This window comes from Festucalex cinctus, chromosome 14 (genome assembly GCF_051991245.1).
Source record: "Festucalex cinctus isolate MCC-2025b chromosome 14, RoL_Fcin_1.0, whole genome shotgun sequence".
Classification (NCBI taxonomy): domain Eukaryota; kingdom Metazoa; phylum Chordata; class Actinopteri; order Syngnathiformes; family Syngnathidae; genus Festucalex; species Festucalex cinctus.
In genome coordinates this window covers 22484090-22505086 of record NC_135424.1, presented here as the reverse complement: position 1 = coordinate 22505086, position 20997 = coordinate 22484090, and the positions used below count along the sequence as shown (strand labels likewise).

General features: G+C 38.3%; 1 protein-coding gene and 1 long non-coding RNA gene across 3 annotated transcripts in view; both read right to left on the bottom strand.

Moving 5' to 3' along the window:
• Positions 1–20997, bottom strand: part of LOC144001471 (uncharacterized) — a 185964-nt gene that overhangs the window by 114976 nt on the left and 49991 nt on the right. The gene's annotated exons all lie outside the window — the stretch shown is intronic.
• vax1 (ventral anterior homeobox 1) overlaps positions 9156–20997 on the bottom strand; it is a 51503-nt gene continuing 39661 nt past the window's right edge. Inside the window, exons 2-4 of one of the 2 annotated variants that reach the window (XM_077496203.1) lie at positions 17663–17924; positions 16245–16432; positions 9156–10856 (exon numbers count right to left, since the gene is read on the bottom strand). In XM_077496203.1, the coding sequence (XP_077352329.1) occupies positions 10326–10856; positions 16245–16432; positions 17663–17876 (933 nt within the window). In that variant the 5' untranslated portion in view covers positions 17877–17924 and the 3' untranslated portion in view covers positions 9156–10325. The remainder of the gene's footprint in view (positions 10857–16244; positions 16433–17662; positions 17925–20997) is intronic. The other variant, XM_077496204.1, reaches the window with a different exon arrangement.

Below are 20997 nucleotides of genomic sequence, written 5' to 3'. Positions count from 1 at the left end.
AGTGAGATTTACAAAGAGGACTGCCTAAAGAAAACATCCAAATTCCCACAGTACTTGATAATATGGGGCTGCATGTCAGGCAAAGGCATTGGGGTTAAATCTTCAATAAATGCACAAATTTCCATTGACATTTTGGACAGCTTTCTTTTCCCTTCAATTGAAAAAATGTTTTGGGATGATGAAATCATTTTCCAAGATGACAATGCATCATGCCACAGAGCAAAAACTGTGAAAGCATTCCTTGGAGAAAGACGCATTCAGTCAATGTCATGGCCTGCAAATAGCCCAGATCTCAACCCAATTGAAAACCTGTGGTGGAAATGGGAAAAAAAATGGTCCACAGCAAGGCTCCGACCTGCAAAGATGATCTGGCAACTGCAATCAAAGAGAGTTGGCACCAGATTGATGAAGAATACTGTTTGTCACTCATCAAGTCCATGCCTCAGAGACGGCAAGCTGTCATAAAAGCCACAGGTGGTGCAATGAAATACTAGTGATGTGTTTTGATTGTTTTTTCTTTGTCTGTTTTTCATGATTCCATATTTTTTTCCTCACAATGGAGAGATTCCATATTTATTTCCCTGCACTTTCTCTATAAAAGTAACATTTACTGACCAGCACTAATGTTTTTTCTTCATTTCTTTTAGTGTTTCTGAAAGGCAAGATGTTGCACTTTGGAATGACCTTATGACTGTATCATGCTTTTGTCTGAGTTGGATCTACAGAATAAAACGTAAGTGAGTGCTCGTCCAAGACTGGTGATTCCATACTTTTTGCTAGGGGTTGTATACACTGTATTAGATCACTTGGCATCATGGTATGACATACAGTATCTAAACTTGCGCACTGATGGACTTTATATAAGTTTCTTTCTGTCCGTTTCAAATAGTTCTTTTATGCTGTCACCTTGTGTAATTTTTGACACATTTAAAATTCACTCTCTATACAATAGCTTGTAAGTATGTGTTTGAAGATGATATTTGAACCATGGCTACTAACCAACCGGCACACCTGCAGTCATGCATCACATGCTGGCATGCATAGATTTGATGGTGGTGGGAAAAAGCACTAGAAAACTGAAGAGGTAAGCACTGCCAGGTTGAGGCTGATGGTAGTCCCTTGAGAGCTCATTCAAACGTTTCAGGTTGCAGGCAAAAAATAGAAAATTAATGCAACTGAAGGACTTCTGCCTACACACGCTGTGCCCTCATTTTATAAATACCTGTTGTCTCCACTCTTTTATGAGTTCAGAGGGATTTGGTCTCCCCTGATGTGTAAAATGTATTTTACAATTGTACTTCAGTAGTCCAGCACTGCTCTTACATAAATGGCTTAACTTAATGCTGTCCTGTGATTAAATGTTTTAAAACTAACGAATCGCTTGAATAATCAATAACAATTAATTGAATTTTTCTACTATTATTTTCTATGAAATTTTTATTTTAAAGGCACATTTAGGTTCAGTTAATAGCATTATTTGATCCTTCAATGTAATTCTTCTCCTGTGAAATACAATTATTCAATAAAACGACTTATGACAACACAACTTACATTCTCCACATTTGACATTCTGACAATTCTCAAAATGTCCCATATACAGATTAGGTTATAAACACACAAGCACTCAATTACACCAGAATGTTTTGCTCTGAGATGTTACGAAAGTGGGTGGCACGGTGAGTGGGTGGTTAGCACATCCGCCTCCAAGTGCTGAGGACGCAAGATCGAGTCCAGGCTTCGGCCTTCCTTGGTGGAGTTTGCATGTTCTCCCCGTGGCTGTCTGGGTCTTCTCCGGGTATTCCAGTCTCCTCCCACATTCCAAAGACATGCATGGCAGGTTAATTGGCGCTCTAAATTGTCCCTAAGTGTACTTGTGAGTGTGAGTGGTTGTTCGTCTCTGTGTTCCCCGCAATTGGCTGGCAACCAGTTCTGGGTGTACACCACCTACTGCCCGATGCCGGTTGGAATGGGCTCCTGCACCCCCACGACCCTTGTGAGGAGTAAGCATCACCTTTAAAACCCAAATATTGACAATATTCTGGTTTTGAAAGGCCACGTAAACGTACACTAACCGGAATATGGTGTTATGTGGGTTTTTAAAAACCCAAATAATACCCCTGGGTTACGCGTTTCATAACCCGAATTTTTGTGCATATAAAGGCATTTGGAATACCTTGATCGATCGGGGCATTGTTTATTTTCTTCTTCGCTCATATGATTTGCAAGGAATCTTGGTCTATGTAGTCACGACTTGTATGCGCAACTTCGTCTTATGCCGATGTCAGACTACGCGATTTTTTTTTGTCTTACACGACAGTTGCGCTGTCACATTACCCGACAAATTCGCTCCGTGTCATGGACGGGGCGTGTAGTCACACTACACGTCTGAACACGACAAGACACCAGCCGATCATCGCGTGTTGTCTTGCCAAGAGAGACGCGTCGGCCACTGTTTGTCGGGGAGGTGGGACAAAAAAAAAAAGAGGCAAGGACAGGGAGTGTTTGCGTGAATGGCGCACGCATGGGACAAGTGTGATGTGAGCGCACTGCTTGCGCTCCCTCCTCCGCAATAGTGTTTAAAATATGATTTAGTAGCCAACACTGTATTTTAATTTATTTAGGCCTATATGCGCCGGGGCAATATAACCGATTTTGTTAATTAATTTGCGGGATGACGTCTTGTTTTGTTATTTTATCAAACACTGAAATATTATATTGTTTGAGTATTTTTTACTGCTTCATTTATTCATATTTGACTTTAGTTTAGTTTTAGTACGGTGCATTGGATAGTATACGCACTCACTCCGAGGGGGGAAAAAAAAACCTTCAAGTGAGAGCGGGTGACAAGACGGCGAGGCCTATATGAAAATGTGATCGTTCCTCACTAAATATGTGCCCATCCCTACTCATATGCCCAAATTTCTGAAATTATTAGAACAACAGTCACAATATATTTTGGTCCTCTATTCACGTCGTCGTTGCCTGACGGGTTGCACGGATGCGTGCGCGCTCCATGCAGCCGCAGCGCTGCAGCGGGGCGCTCCCCCCCCCCCCCCCCCCCCCCCCCCCCGAGATGCACCTGTCTGGCTCCATCCCATGAAATATCCACGGGATAAATAAATAAATACATAAATGAATAAATAAACAAATGTATACATAAATAAAAAGAGCTATAAAGTGCTGTTCAGTGTGTGATTGAGGTTTCATTCCCTCTCGCTATTGGTCAATGCTATGGAACCAAACGGACGACGACGTAGGTATGTCACATTATGCGTCAAGACGACCAAAAATTCTAATATGCTAGACTTTCGTCGTAATGGTCGTGAACCATCCCGGACAACAGGCGACCAGTCGTTGAACGTGTCACATACACGGGCGACGCTACGTCAAGACAACCCAAAATCCTTTATGACATGCCCCGTTTGTCCGCGACACGTCGGTCGGGCTGAAATCGGGCTGTTTTCGTGTAGTCTGACATCGGCATTACTCGCTAAATGTGCCTCCCTTGAATACATTGATTTCTCCGCTATATTTTCACGTTATTTTGTGTCTCTAAAGTGAAAACAACACAGTTTGTGCCTATCCACATACAGTAAATACAAGTATATAAGCCCGTGCTTCTGGCGTGTAACACACGGTAAATACTTCCGGTGTCAACAGACATGACGCTTGCAGCAAAGAACCACACTTCTGGAGCGAGGAGAAAACCGACTACTTTATTTAGTGTGGTGAGTGACATAAATATAATGTCTTTTATTGAACGTATAGTAAGTTAAAAGCAGAAATAACGTTATTCACGTAATTATGTTGTCCGTGTGTCGCGGTCGAAAGGAATATTCTAGTGGAGCACAAATGAGCATGTAAATGGGAGTAACTCTGTCCACCACACATGTAAATGTGTTACTCTTGTTTCAGAAACTGGAATTCTGACCTTAAAGGCGGATTCAATGATGTTCTCGAAAAGTGGAAGCCAAACATCTGTTTGTCACGTTTAAAAAACTGCGCATGCGGAAGACCATCCTACCTGCGCTCCTGCTCGTCTGGGGGAAACACCTCTCAAATGTCACTAACATCCGAGCTCATCTTCATCATCATCATCTTCATCAGTCTCTGCAGCCGGCCTCGCTTCATACGGATGTCCTCTTGTGGCTCTCAGCTATTTTCAAAGTACGCGGTCAGCTCGGTGGAGCTACAACGATGAATAGCCGAATCCGAAGTTCACTACACGAAGCTAGCTACATGCTACAAACACTCACTTGACGAGCATGCACGACATCGTTACGCAGATTGATTGACAGGATCGAGAAACAATCGTTAAGATGATCCACCCGTAAAAGATCCTTGAACCCACCTTTAACCCGAATATTGACTGCATGTAAACGTAGTCAGTGATAGACTGAGAGGTCCATCGGAACTTGACCCAGCTAGTGACGATTACACTGACGGATGAAAACCCACTTCTGTCAGTGCTTAGTCCATCATCTTTTGAAAGTTTCTCATCATCAGCAAAACAGGCATCAGTCAGTGATGGAGAGTCTGTCAGTCCTGATGGAATGCCAACATTTGGCTTTTGAGCGCAGGCCTACGCAGTACGCACCACCCTTTGCACATGAGGCCCCTGGTCCCGTGTGAAACAATAATTGCACAATACTGTAACTGGTTGGGCTACCATCAGCAGAAATCTTTGACATTTGGTGGTACGTGCTTTGGATTGTAGTCTTGCTGCAGAACCTAAGTGCGCTTCAACCCAAGATGGCAAATTGATGGCGATCTGGGTTCCTTTGTGACCACATGGATGAGTTGTAGTTGTGGTCTTGGGGTAATTTTTGTAGGGTGAGAAGGGATCATCACTATTCCATGTTGTCTTTATTTTTATTTTCTTTAATTAATTTGGATTGTGGATTTTTGTTGCTCTTTCGGCAGACTCGTCTGAGTCGTCTGACAGGTTATTTTTAATTTATTTATTGACTGAAAAAGTCTGGAGGTAATCAGGCTAGGGATGCAGCAATTAACCAGTTTTACGATTAACCGTGGTTTTTAAACGCCAGGATTATCTCACCGCAGCCATTCAGCAACCCTGGTTATTTCCACTCAGAACAGCTCTTCTGTTTCCACACGGTCCATTTATCAGGCGCACAATGACACGGCTCAGCTTTGAATGTACGGGGAGAGTTGCGTACTCGACATCTGGGTTCTGAGGCGGCCTGGACCAGGTTGAGTGTCGGTTGAGTGGGAAAATGGGAGGCCAAACCGAGGTGGCGGCAATCGAGGCGTGGCGGAGGCGAGGCGCGACGTTGGGGCCTTTCGGCCCGAGTCGCAGCTGCCATGAACCAATGGCACACCACTCGCCACTCCGTCGCAACTGCCCGACCGCCAGCCTCCTCCCCGAGCCCGGGGCTCCGGACCGCGGCCGGGCGGGGAGCTCTCGTGACCCACCCCTTCCACAGCCGTGGGGCCGCCATCTTGGTATTCTCAAGAAAAGTATCTCGGCATTTGGCTGCAAAATGCCTACATGTGTAGCGGTAAACTGCACAAATCGCCAATTTAAAGGTTGTGAAGAAAAAGATGATTTTCTTTTAAGATGAAAGAAAAAGAGGGCACATACAATACGTTGCCCTATTTTAAGAGCATACTATGGTCTATGACTAATCTGCTGTATTTGTTTTAAAAGGCAGCAACTTTTTACAATTGTGTTTTCAGTTTTTGTTTATTTATTGTTGTTAAAAATATACTTTTCAAAGAATGTTGTGATTTTTTCTGTATATAAGAATAACCATAAAACCGTGTTTTTTTTTGTTTTTTTTTCTCAGACTAGTTGTACACCAAAATCTGAAATCGTTGCACCCCTAAATCAGGCTTGGGTGTAGTCAGTGACTCAACTTTCCAAAAAACACAAGCCACAGTAACAAGTTTTTCTCCATAGGTTTGGCACATCTCTTGAAACTGAAATAACATTTTCAAAACTACAAGCTCATTTGGCCAAACAGACTTACATTTGTGCAGTTCATTAGCAAAATAACATATATATCCTAAAACTGGTCACATATGCTTCACTCCAAGTTAAATTCCCAAACAAAGAGTTGGTACTGTCACAACTGCAAAGATCCTTCTCAATTGCTTTGGCTCATCTGCATTCATTTAGTACTTTGGCCAAAAGTAACATTTGATGCACACAGAGTTCTGCTGTGTGCTAGTATATCGCTCGTGTCAGCTAGAATCTTAACTCCAAGACCAAAACCATCTTGTAGCTAAGCAAACAGTAGAAGTGGCATAGCTCAGGTGGTACTGCGGCCGTCTCCCAACATGAAGGTTCCTCAACCCTTGAATGACTTTTTTTTGTTGTCAATTCTTTATTTTACTCTCTTCCAGTTGTAAATATTACTCTAAACTGAGTTTATTTGGTCCCACTCAAAATAGAGTCACATTTACTCTAAATAGAGTCAAATGTACGCTCCAGAATTTACTGTGCAGTCACTATAGTCACCTTCCCCCTCGTGGCCATCGTCCTCATTCTCTTGGCCATCCATTCGCTGCTCTCTGTTGGCCAAATGTTTTCATTCACGTTGCAGCGGATATTTTCCCTTTCTTTTTTTTTTTTTTCTTTTTTTCTTTTTTTTTTTTTTTTTTTTTTTTTTTTTTTTTTTTAAGAGCTCAGAATTGTTCATTCGGTAGTCTTATTTTCCCTTTCAATGCAGCAAGGAAAAAAAAACGGTGTGAACATCTCAACCATCCGCTATACTGATCAGCTGTGATATGATGGACTAAAGCTTGACAATTAAACAGATGATTTTGCATATTATGACTTACACACTGAAATCCTGCTGACATGTTTTGGAGAGGACAACCATTAGACTGAAAAACAAAATGTGGGCACATTGTGCTAACTGTAGGCTAAATGTACACAACCATTTGCACAGATCCAGTGAGACAACTGAGACATGTACTAAGACATTGGCAATTTGATGAAAGCAATGGGGAATGCCATTCCAATTGTAAGGTGCTTTTGGGATTTGTCCATGGTATTTTGAAAATGTAATTTCAGTTTCAAGAAATGTGTCAAACCTATGGAGAAAAACTGTAATTCATGATTTGAAAGGTGACAATTTCTTTCTCTACACATAGCCTGAGAGCTTTGGATTTATTTATTTATTTATTTATTTATTTATTTATTTATTTTAAGAATAATTAATTTCACTGGATGCCATAGATAGATAGATAGATAGATAGATAGATAGATGGTCATTCAAACTACTAAACCCCTAGTTACTGAAGCTGGACCTTAAGGCATATCACCCACCAAGCAAATAACATCCTTAAGAAGCCTTCTCACCCTCGCTACAGTCTCTTCTCTCTTTCACTACCTAAAGAGGCTCACAATTGAAGGACATCTAGCATTCAACAGAATAAGCCTAATGTGTGATAACCTCCATATTTGCATTTATTTTTAATTATCTGTTTATTTATGAATCTAGTAATTCATTTTAATCCTGATATTATTAGATATATATAAAAATATTTATTTATTTATTGTATCACTAAAATTTAGAGGCCACCCCACAAAGCTCAAATGATAACTCGAGCCATCAAAGTGGTACTTTAAATTGGCTTTCTGTTTTACAAATCCAAAAGTTGAACAGTCTCTTGAGCATTTCCACTCGTTTGATTACATAATGGGATTAATTGTTTTGAAGAGAAAAAAAAAACACAGGGCAATAAAGCTGTGCAGCATGTTTTTTTTCCTATAGCAAAAGGAGCTTCCTTGATATATTTTGCAGTGCAATTACCTCAGGATTAGTTGCAACAGTGTTAGTTCATTAGCAGCGCTCAGTCTTAAATGCATGGCACGAAAAAGCAAAAAAAAAAAAAAAAAAAAAAAAAAAAGAGGATGTGACCTCTCATTCCTCGGACCTGAGCTTGAATAGTCTGAAGACCATGTGACAAAAAATGTGTTGGTGGTCTGCTCCGACGACAGGCTGGAGGACCCCGCCACCTGAAAACACACACACATGCACGCCCGCACACACACGAACACACACTCTTACAGAAAACACATATCTTCACCCTAATTGGACTTAGGGTGAAGGAAGAAAATGGGTGGGGGGGCTTTGGAGGGTCGTTGGCGGGGTGTTAGGAAGCATCAATGCGACCTCCACTCCCCCGTCCTCCTCCAGGGGGGATTCCCAAGACAGATGCTGTAGAAACAAATGGTTTCTTTTTTCTAAACCCAGAAGTGTGAGCCTTAGTAGTTTCTTTCCTCCTCACAAAAGTCCTGTCTTTTTTTTTTTTTGCCTCTATGTTTCAATTGTACAAGTGTTGTTTACCTGCTTCATTGCTATCTTATAATGTCTATAAAATTTAACATTGAGTTGAATTGTTTAAATAAGTGTATTTTTCTGCAAAGAAAATCTGTTTATTTTTACTGAATGTTTGCACCCTTCTGAAGGGTAGACATTGCGATGACTACCAGTGTGATCAAAATTCATACTGATTTCTTGCTTGATGCTCGTTGACCTTTTCGTATGATTTCAGAAAGCTAAAGGATTTCATGCAGGACCCTGTGGTCAAATGTAACAGCTTTGACTAAAGTTAGCTACTGCGCCAACTGAAGTCAGTTGATTAAACACACAGTTAGGTTTGTTGTTCTTAAGAACTACAGTATTTTTATCATGACCGGCTACATATACGAATATACGAATCGGAATGGAAAATGTTCATTCATTGGAAGCAGCAGTAACCTGCTTAATAAGACTTTGCTATGAGAGCAAAGGCGCAGCCCAAAAATAGGGAAACTGAACAGGTTGTTACAGAAATATTAGTCTGCTTCCTGAGCAACGTTGTTGCGACCTTGAACACACCTTAATTACTTTTTCTATAAAATAAATTTTTCACTGAATAAATATCATGATATTGGAGTATTGCTATTAATGCAAACAGCTGTTATTTAGATTTGCCAAGTTAATTAAACAAGGAAGTAGTGAAATTATTTATAAACCTCTTAATTTAAATATTTGACTTTTTAAAAGAGGTTCTGCTTTGGGATAATGGTTATGCATGATTTTTTTGCACATTGAAATTTTGAAAAAAAACCCAAACATGTCATACTTATCAAACCACCATGTATTGGATATATAACAGTGTTGGAATTTATCAACGCAAACTTGATTCATAGGAAGATGAATTGAAGAAAAATGGCAAAACATATAGCCAAACAGTATACATGATATACAGTATATGCACATTTGGACCGCACATTTGACAAATCTCACAATACAGCACCAAATAGCTTTTTAACTGATTACTCAATCCATTCAGTACATTCAGTCATCCTTGATTCACCAGATATACTAATAATGTCATAATTACAAAGTTGAATAATTTACAATAAAATAACCATTTAAAACATACATCTCTCATTTGCAGTACTTTTATAGTACAATCATTTCAACCCTTTCTCCAAGTGTGTCTGCCTTAATGGCCGCTGATTTCACGAAGGAGCTAAAGGGAGGTCTTCAAGGCTGATAAACCATTTTGGTGATCATCACAGCAAGCAGCACAGTAATGGTGAAAAGCAAAGCTTTTCTTAAGGACTATACAGCAAAACTCACAAAGGTAGCGAAATCGCAGATGAGAAAAATTATCAAAAGTAAACGTTAGGTACTGCAACTTGAGGACAAAAACGCCACAGACGTGCTGAAAAAGAAAAAAATCCAGTCTTCAATAAACTATTGAGAAGACAATTCTGCTGAATGACAACTACATCTCTTGAAGGTTTTTGTTGAAGCCAGTTTTCTCGCAAATGAAAAGAGAGCTCGAAACCAGGTGACTTTGTGTTTTGCTTTGTCTGACATGTTACTACACAAAATGGCTTCTTTCTCTGCAACTACTCATGTGTAGTGTCTTGCTTAACCTAACCAATACAATTGAATATCTGAAAACAGAAACGTCTTTTATGCTGGCCTTCTTTAGTGGTGTGAAACTTTATTCATTGTGCGGTCATCCATTTTTTGAATTGTTTTCATTTTAACCTTTTTAAATGAATAGTTGAAGTTGATTACTGTGAAGCGTTATCTGAATCTCAAAAATCTTAAAATAATCCCTTTAAGAATTTGCCCCTTTACCCCTTCATGAACATTTTACAGATAACATTTCTACAGCTAAATCTGTCGATATGAGATGAGTGTTGACATGTATCGAGATTACTAGACAGTCACAGAACATGATGACACAGACAGGTCAGACAGTGACTAAAACAGAGACAGGTTAAGACAAATAACAAACAAACATTTCCAGAGGAAACAAACATACTTCCACATGAAAACATAGCATCAGTCCAAAATCTTCTTGTCCATGGATTCTTTGCCATTGGTCCGCGAGTAAGGCTCAAAAGCAGAAGAGCTCAGATAGCGGGCAGAGAGTTCCTGCAGATTGCCGGCTAACGAACTAGCCATGGTCAGCGGGTTCGACGACATGCGGCTGGCGACACCGCCTAGTAAGGAGGGCATGGGGAAGCTAAACAAACTGTGAGCCGCCGCGGCGCTCTGCAGGCCTGGCACCGTCCCCGAGCTGGTGACGGCGGGTAGAGTTGGGCTGCCGCCAGCGGCTCCGCTGCTACCGCCGATACTGCTGCTATTGCTGCCCATGCTAATGGACGGGGGCCGCAGGGACGAGCCCAAAGTGCTGCTGCCGCAGTGGGGCAAGATGCCTGGTAGGCCTGAGGGTGTGAGGAGCCGACCCTGCTCCAGCAGTCTGAGGACGCTGCAGGTTGCTGCGGTCTCGGAAACCACTGAGCGAAGCTCGGAGTCTTTCCCCTGGTCTTTTTTCTGCTTTGTGCGCCTGTTCTGGAACCAAACTTTTACCTGTAGACGAAAACACATGGACAAAAAAAATAAACAAAATTTTCAAATAGGTTGCACAGCACTGTGGGCTATTGTCCATCACCCAACCCCACCTTGTGTTTTTTGTTTTATTTTATGTATTTATTTTTTATCTAACTTAATGTATTATAATATTTTATTAACTGATTTTTATTTATTTTTTTAATAGTTGTTTTATTAAATTTTATTTGTATGATATGGCGTCAATCTCAATGTGCAGCACTTTGGATACACTTGTTTATGAAATGTGCAATAGAAATAAAGTGGACTGGATTGGAGTGGAGAGGAAGTGTACCCCGACGCCCTTCATCCACTTTTTATACTTTCTAAAGTGTGGTTCAGTGTTACGGCAGTGGGTCTAACCACTATACCAGCTGATTTTGGAGCTAAATAAATAACATAAATAATCAATCAATTAATTGGTGTTTAAAAAGGCCAACTGTATTCTGGAATTGCTGCCAATCAAACAAAGGGTGTAAAGGCAAGGCAAGTTTATTTGTACAGCACATTTCATACACAAGGCATTCATTTGGGTCATTTACATTGATAAATACAGATTCCACACATCTCACTATAAATTCAGCAGAGCCTTCCCACAGTTAATCAATGGCTAAAGGAAATATACAGTTCAAGGCAATTAAAACAATGTATTATTATAGTTGTACAGTATTATTATAAACATCCCGTGAAATACATTGCATTGAATAACACACATCCGTGTATAATACGCCCCACCAAATTCACCAACTTAAAAAGCATTTTTTCCCCCCCTCTGTATACTTGTATATAATACGGTCCACCAATTTCATGGTATCATTTTTTTTTATCAGCGTAATGACTAAAGATTAAAAACATACCAATAAAATGTCAATGCTTTTAAATCCAGGTTTAAATCAATGCTCTTTTCTCTTACTTATGATTATGGCCTTTCAAAGTATTATTGAAATCATGTCAAAAATGCTCTTGCGCTGTACGTATGTATGCTCTTTTAGTGATTGAATTAAGCTTTATTTTTAATTTCTTTGGTTTCATATCTCTTTAACACTGTAACTGCTTTAAATGTTGTACTTTAATTGCAAAACATAGTTATGTTTTGTATGAAATTCATTTTTAATTTTTTTAAATTTATTTTTACAATCTTACGTACTGTCTAGGTCAGTGGTGTCAGACATAAGGCCCGCGGGCCGGATCAGGCCCGCAAAGGGGTTTAATCCGGCCCGCGAGATAATTTTGTAAAGTAAAAAAAAAAGAAAAAAAAATTGTAATGGCGGACTAATTAATCAGCCAACCACGATCAAAATATATAAAAGTTGTAACTTCACAAGCAGTCCTCAGATGAGCAATGCAACTTGTATGGGAGAATCGTCCTGGATGTCATTATTTTACACACAAGTTAAAGTTGCGGTTTATTTAATTATTATTATTATTATTATTATTATTATTGTTATTATTATTATTATTATTATTATTATTATTATTATTATTATCATTATTATTATAATTATTTTATTTTTCTTAATCATAGACCGACAAACGTGTTAAATACGACACAAATTCAATTACTGGTAACACAAACTGATATGACAAGCATTAGCGTCTTTTACTGTGCCATGCGATGCATTCTGGGAACAATATATATGCACAACAGGTAGATTTAACACGTCCAGAATTCAGTGTTGCCACGTTCCATTTGCATTTGTATTATTTTTTGGGACAATATGATTACAGTTGAGCTCCGTAATTTAGGGCTGGCACAAAAACAGCAAAAATCTGCATGTAATTGACGGCAATCATTTTTAAGTTATATACCGTTATTTTACTGATGTGGCCCACTTGGTAACATATTTTCCTCCATGTGGCCCCTGAGCAAACATGAGTTTGACACCCCTGGTCTAGGTACGGGTGAATGTCTAAATAATGTGAAATTCTTTCATTTAATCCCATAGAAATTCATTTTACAGTTGTAGTTTCACACCACACAGACATACAAGCATGCAAGGAGAGATGTTAGATGGTGCAGCATCCCTGAGCTGAGGCAGGGCACTTGCTCAAGGGCACCTCATCCACTTTCTTGATGAAGTGCTTTTTCATCATGGTTTCATTGTCAAGCACCGTATTCACTGACGATACATACAAAGCAGAAATAAAATAATATTTATGAAAGTTATTGAAATGATTATATTAATTGAATTTGAGTGAACAGTATAGCAAAGGAATATGAAGCGTCATTTTCAGGTACAGTGTTATGGGAGATAAATATGTATACAGAATAAAGTAGAATATATTCGGAGCCATTGGAGCTGGATGTTTTTGATTCAGCTATTAACTAACCTTTGGGTCATTCTGACTTCTTTGAAACTCACATTGCTCAACAGCAATGTTGATTAAATACCAAATTAACTTGTGTTGAACATGAAAGGTGTCTTCTGGAGCGTTGCTAATTAATTCCTTTCTCAATTCAACGCAAGGCATTTTTGCCAGTGATCAGCAAAATCCCGAGCTACACTCAATGAAGTTGTATTTCAAGGCCGCATTATTCAGGTAGTGTAATGCACAAATAAGTGGTTGTTCAGTATGCCAATACAGAAAACATGCAATAAAGGCCTCCACAAACACCGTATAATGCAGCTATTTACTAAATACCTGAGAATATTTTATCCATTAAATGAGATCGCTTCATTAGCCTTGCGTTCATATTTACATGAGCGAATATTAGATTCAAACACCAAAATTGAAATCTAAAAAAAACTGTACCTGAACATAATTCCCCAGAATGTGATTAAATATTTGGCTTTTGATTAGTTAATGTTGCTTCTATAAAAGTGTCATCTTGTCCAATTTGTTGTCACCTTGTCCAATTTGTTGAATTCAATATTTTTGCATATGTGTCAAGGAGTTTGCACACCAGAACTCACTTGGAAACCATTATTGAAAGCGCAGGAATTAGTTACAACACTTCTGTTAAATTTTTATTGGATCCTGGATGCTTGATTTTTAGGTATTGTGTCAACTTTCTAGAGAATGAAACTATAATATATTTTGAAGTCTGGATAAGATAAAGAGGCCGGTAAAATTTCTCTTTAATTTATAGAAACCAATTTGTTTCTTTGCACTCATATGGAATTTTAGACACTTTTATCATAGAAATGCACAATTTTGTAAAAGTAACTCAAAAATAGGTACTTGGTCTAATGTACTTATAATTTAATACAGAATAATAATCTAATAAAGAATGTAATGAAGATCCATGCCCTGCGATTAGCTGGCAACCAGTCCAGGGCATCCCCTGCCTACTGCCCAGAGCCAGCTGAGATAGGCGCCAGCACCCCCCACGACCCTTGTAAGGAATAACCGGTCATGAAAATGGATGGATGGATGGATGAAGATCCAAAATCAATTTAAAGAAAAACATAAAAACTGCATTTTCCCGCCCAATTTGTTCCATTCCAATTCCATTCCTTAAATCTCATTCTCTGTTGTTTATCATTTCACCTTAATTTCTCAACACATAATGATTAAAAATCTTAGTCTAAATTAATTGCAGCAATAAATCAATCTTTTTTTTTTTGTCATGTTAACATTACAAATCATTCGAATTCAATACACATGGATGAAAATAAAATATGAACCATTTCTGACAGAGCTAATGTTGACTTTTCATAATTGTTTCCTCCCAAAATTCAAACGTATACCACCTTCACATTGCAATGATCAAATTAATTTGTTGTTAAGCAACGATCCGACTGCTTATATCAAGACAGCAAAAGATGGTTTGATCTAATTCACCAGTCAGATATCATGTTGAAGCTGAGAGTAAAAAAAAAAAAAGATTGATTATTGTAGCAGCATGTGTCTTTGATGGACCAAATGTTAATCTAATCATGTCATTTGGTTGCTAAGAATTAACAGCGAGAAAGATTGAGCACTTGTGCTTTTTTTCTTCAAAAGTAAATCTTCTTTTTGACCTTGAATTCACTTTGTGTGAAAAGTTTTACCTCTGAAAAAAAGTCAACCATCTTCAATCATACTAAACATCACAATTGAACAATTACACAATTTAATTAGCAACGAGAATGACAACGACAACACTATTAAGTAATTTTGACAAAATGGACAAAGAACACTTAATCTTGAAAGTTGCTGAAAGCAGAAACAGACGGGCATGATTCTGTCAATTCTAAATCCTACAGTGTTGCACGTTGACCTGCTTTGAAATATGGTGTCAAACTCAAGAGTGCAAATGTAGTTCATCCGTGGCGCGTGAACTCGATCTGACCCCTTGCACATATAAGCAAGGACGTCCAGAATATGTATTACAAACTCTATGTAATCGTCATATGAAGGTTAAGTGTTCAAATGTATACAAGTCTAACCTTTACGCACATTATGCACCCGTACTATCACATAAACTATTTTCTCCATCTAGGCTGTTCTTCAGAGCAAATACATTTGTGAATTTCCATTCTTCTTAAAAAGTGCTTAATCATTCTTTTAAGACTGGTTCCTGTATGAGGCCCATTGCATTTATAAGCACAGCCATTGATTCAAAATTGAAGGTCACTTACATTTATGTAAGTACAACATCAAACTAGTTAGTCAAAGTTGTTCCGCTAAATGCGATTTGTAGAGTATGTCAAATTTGAAATGGAGATCAAATTAAATAGCATGTACTGAATATATAAAGAAGTGTGAAAATACACTGTCGATCTTGTAGTTCTTCATAGAGCAAGGTAAATTAAATTCAATGGAAATTTATACCACACCCTCACTATAAAAGGCAGTAATCGCAAAATTTCAACAAAGACGGCTAATGCTAACTAGTGCAAAACAATGAAAAAAAGTTCACTGTATTTAAATTATTATAAATATGATTAGATGGATTAAAAACAATTGTTTTGTATTCTCATATTTTTTAAAAAGTATGGTAGTGATTTTTCTGACGTCCAAATTTTGAATTTATAAAACATTTCAGTGAGTGGGTTAATAAGGCTTAATACATAAATACAATGCCCATTAAAGGATTAATATGTCAGCTTTTTCATTATTTATTTATTACTGTGTTGACCTATGTTGAACTAAATGCTCAAATGTCTACATTAAACAGAAATGTGAACTTTTATATTATAATTAAAGCATGTATTTATCAAGAAATATCCCAATCTGCCTTCCCTTTTAAATTCAGCACTGTATTGTTAAAATAGTAAAGCAGATCCTCACATTCATGAAACGAATTTGACTTCACACAATAATTGGCAAAATTTATACTCCATGGCTATTATGATCATAACTAACTAAAGAAAGAATCAAAAAGGATAACGAGCAATTATTTTTGAAGACTGAAGAAAAGCACAGTTGAAATGAGCACCTTACCTGAGTTTCGGACAGATTGAGCTGGCGGGCCAATTCAGTTCGCTCTCTTCCCACAACATACTGACACCTCTGAAACTCCATCTCTAACCTGTAGAGTTGCTCCGCAGTGAAAGAGGTGCGAGTTCTTTTGGGCCGGTCCAAATCCAAACCCTTTGGTAGGATAATCTCTCTGATGGAGCCTTTTGCATCTACAACAATGACAACAAAGCTGACTCACACAGTGCACTGCATCAAAAGAAGCACGGTTCCAATTAATAGTATTCTAATCATTATTAGCAAAAGCTCATAATTGTTGTCTAGAAACATTATTATTCTGAATGAGAATTGCCCTTATCCTGAGTAAAAGGATTTGAAGTAATATCATTTTCTTTATAATCAAAAACATTTCTAATCAATAAGCACATAAAATCCCTCTGCATTGAATGACTAAGCAGCAAACTAAGATTGCAAAATGCTAAAACTGTTCAAATAAATTGAGAGTTTGCACAGATTTAAATAAATGGATTGATTAAATTACTGATTGATAAATCAACTTGTGTGTGCAAATGTTTCTAATTTAATTTAATACCCCTTCCTTTTTCCATTTGAAGTGGCTTTCCAGTAAAGGATTTAAATTGAAAAACATTTTTGAAATGTACAACAGAAAGGTGTCCCTTCTGAATTGAAATAACTTTCATTATTTAATTTTCTGTCGCAGAAAGAGAATTGACTGAAATTCAGGACATACAACCATCATTGTTATTTTTCATTTATTGAGTGAATTGACTATTACAAAAATAATGTAGTAATATTCACTTATATTGCATAATAATTATTAAATAATAATTTGTATCAATACATAATAGTATTCTAGTATTCTCACACATGCACAATACAATGCAAGAATATAAACTCAATTCAACAGAAGCAACAACAAAATAATTCTTCCGTACTTAATTATTTAATTTTTGCAAAAGATTAAAGAAAAAAAAAATAACGAAACAGTGTGATTGTTCCCTCCTTCTCCCATGTGTCAAGCTACAAAATTAGAGGTATTGTTAAAGAACCGGGATTTAATTACAGTTTTGCCCCCCCCCCAAAAAAAAAAAATGTAAAAAAATGTAAAAAACTAAAACTATAGTGACCGCAATGAAGAATACATAATTTTAAGTAACTATTTGTTGTTTTTGAATAATTGTAATTTTATTCTTCGTCCACATTGCTTTTCTAGATACTGTTAAAAATTCCCTACAATGATTCCATTACTATACTATTAAAAAAAAAACAATAGTAGTAATTACACAAAATTTTCAATTCAACAAAAAAGAAAAAGAAATACATGATTTAAAAAATAATAATAATTGGCAGAATTGTTGCTCAACGATAGTCGCGAGTTTCAGAGTTCCGTTGGATCGTTGACGAAAGAGGACAAGATTTACCTCGCACAAGTATTCTCCGACAGTAGTCCGGGTCTGCAGCGCTCCCCCTGTTTTTCTCGCAGTTTTCCACCGTCCCAGAGGAGGAAAAGGAGCTCTGTTGCTCCTTTAGAAAGCTTTTGGACAAACTGCTCTGCGAGTCCTTTCCGTCTTTGCCCTCCTTAAGTCCATTCTTCAACATCATTCCTTCCGTCTCTTGGTTGTACCTGACCTCCATGCTCAGTTCTTGGATATGCAGCTTGGCCGCCTCTTTTTTTTCTCCTTCCTTTGTCCCGTTTAAAAAAAAAAAAAAAAAAAAAAAAAAAAAAGGAAATTCAAGAGAACCAACAGATTATCTGACCAGTGTGGGTTTAGTTTCAAAACAGTACCTTCCAGCAAGGCAGCGTCAGCTATCTAATGGTGAAAGACTTCCGCCACCCATCCAAGGAAACCCTATTATCACTGACCAACTCCCTTGCCCAATGATCTTGGACGTCTCCGTGAAACTCAATGATAATTCAATGCCCCCCTTTCCTTGTTACAAAGACATCAGGCTGATAGATGAGCTACACATAATCAGAGCCATGGATGAGCCCTCGCTGTTTCAACTGATTGCGGTAATTTTGTTGCCTCCACATTAGCGTAACCTCGTGAATACTCAAAATTGTTTGGGGAAATCGACGAGGTTTTGATGCTCCCCGTCCGTTTGTTGTCAGCTCAGGGAATCGAGAGAAATGATTGGTCTTGCCTGAGCCCTCACATGAACATCGTCAGTCACAGGGACGCAACTCCTCCAGACCCAGCCAAAGTTGCCGGTTGTTTCATTCTTTCATCCGTCAAAACCCAGCAGGCATTTTCCCCCTCGACTTTTCACCGCGCACCTGATTGCCGTCGAATGTCAGTGAACTTTGATCCCATTTCTCGTTGGCTCTGCTGCCATTCAACGTAGTCCTGTAATGCTCACATCTACCGCTATTGTAGGCAAAAGACACTGGGAATTAACCAACGGAAAAGGAGAGAGAGAGAAGAAGGAGAGAGTAGAAAAAGGTTTGGATGAAATCCATGTTACTTAAAAATGGAAGAAGACCAGTGACACCAACATTTCTATTAAACGCTTATAGTTCCTGTGTTGTCTTATTTTTTGTTTTTTAGCCACCCATGCAGCAAGGTCCTGGACACTGCATCCTCCTCAAGGCAGATGACTGAACCCCAGAAAGCGACTTCTCGCATTTACAAAAAATGGAACAAAACTTGTCATTAATGCTTAGGCTGCCTGCACTCTCACACATGCATACCCCTGGAATGGCCCCTACCCTTCTCCACCGCTCGCCTTCCAGCCCACTAACCACCCACCCAAGCACCAACTCTGAGCTATTTTAATTGTCAGTGCAACAATATCTCTGAACACAGCAGTGGTCAGTAATCCAATAAGACCATTGATTAGGCTACAAAGATTCAATTCAATCCTGCGGCCTAGTGCAAGGAACATTCTCTGCTCCTTCTTGTCACCTTAGCTGGCCAGAAGCCCCCTTCAAGCTGCCCCCCTTCCAGAGTGCCATTCATGTCTTTATGAGAAACAGAGAGGGAAAGGAGTGAAAGATGGCAATTATCTAATTGGACTATTAACAGACAATTCTGTGAGTGTGCCTGCCCGGCAGCAGTCTCAGGGTGGCTTTAAGGGCTGCATGTTGAACTAACTTTATTCACAGAATGTTTGGGGGGCTTCTGCTTGGAGTGGGGCAGGATCCATTGTTTGAGAAAGGGAAAAAGGAGGCTAAAAGGCCGCTACTGAGGGGAAGCGAGGCTTCTCAAGCTGCAGAGCACAGCCGCAGCCTGGGAAATACATCGAGGATACAGCGTCTTGGCCTCTCAGACACACACAATAACAGAGCAGGACGAAAGACTGGTGTTCAGCTTCTGTATTGTTGGAAAAAAAAAAATCACACGCTCAGCAGAGCGCTATGGAAAGCATTCGGGATCTTGTGAACATATTCCACTGCTAATTAACCACCTGCAACAATGTTAAATTAGATGTTCTAAAATACACTTGTACGCACTTAGTGATTACAGTTTGATATTACACACTTTGCTCGTTGAAGGCTTTTGCTAGAGATATACAAAACGGTATTTAAAATGAGTGCAATTCTAAAACAACAGTAAATGTTTTCCTTGCTAATTCTCATATTCAGACAATAGCTATATCAATATGGAAAATAAAAGATTTAAAAAAAAAAACAGACATTTTTTTGCCATCACTGCTAGCATTGGTGAAAGTGCATATACAAGGTACAGAATAATTATTAATGCTAGAACAACCAACTTAAAACTCATCTTTTGAAAATGAGTATCAAAGTCATTATTATTTCTACATAAACACAGAAAAGCACATTTTATCGAAGAAAACGTGTCAAATAATTTGTTACTGAATATTAGACCACAGGGGTGCGTTTGTGTGTTTGGCTCAACATTATGAGTACGACATTGCTTCCGCCAGCGAGTGTAAATTCATAGTGACAAGGAGATACATTACTCCCACATAATTCCAATTCCGACTTAAATACTGTAATTCATCAATTTGTATTTGTTGATTTGATTTTAGTTGTCATGTTTTCCTTCATGTGGCCATTTTTGTCAATGTATTTGTCATTACATGTTATTGTGTCCACCTGTGCTTGTAAACCCGGTCGCTGGTGCTATCCAATCAGCTACCTCAGCCACGTACAGTATGTCTCATCCAGGTGTCTCTAGTTGTCTTGTTATTTTGTTTGTATTTTGTTCCCTGCTTTCTTTCATTCCTTGGTGCTTCATTGTCCTTGACATCGTCTTGTTGCTGTTCTAGTTGAATTTAGTCATGTCTTCCTAGTGTGTTTTAGAGTAATTTACACATTGTTATTTTTTACGCTTGTTAATTTTGTATTTTTGAGAACCCAAATACTGTACCTTTTTTTTTTTTGTTCTTTTGTAAATTAAATATTGGTTTTTGAGATCCTCCTGCCGCTCTGCTTTCCTGTATTTGGGTCCTCAACCTCCCATAAAGCATAACAACAACAAAAAAGTGATCAGGCAGAACACATTTTGATTCTTAATGGGTTTCAAAATAAGCTATGTCTAAGACATTTGATTTCATAGCAATAAAGAAATTAGATGAGCCTCGTTCTGCATAATTTTTTTCCGCCAAAACTGTCAATATGTCACAAATTCTAACAGGGTATGTACAGACCCTTTTCAAAAAAAATTAATATCTGGGAAAAGTTGAATAATTTCCATAATTCCATTCAAAAAATCAAACTTTCATTGATTATACATAGAGGGTCCACAATTTGAGTGAGTTCAAGTATTTGTTTATTTTTACATAATGT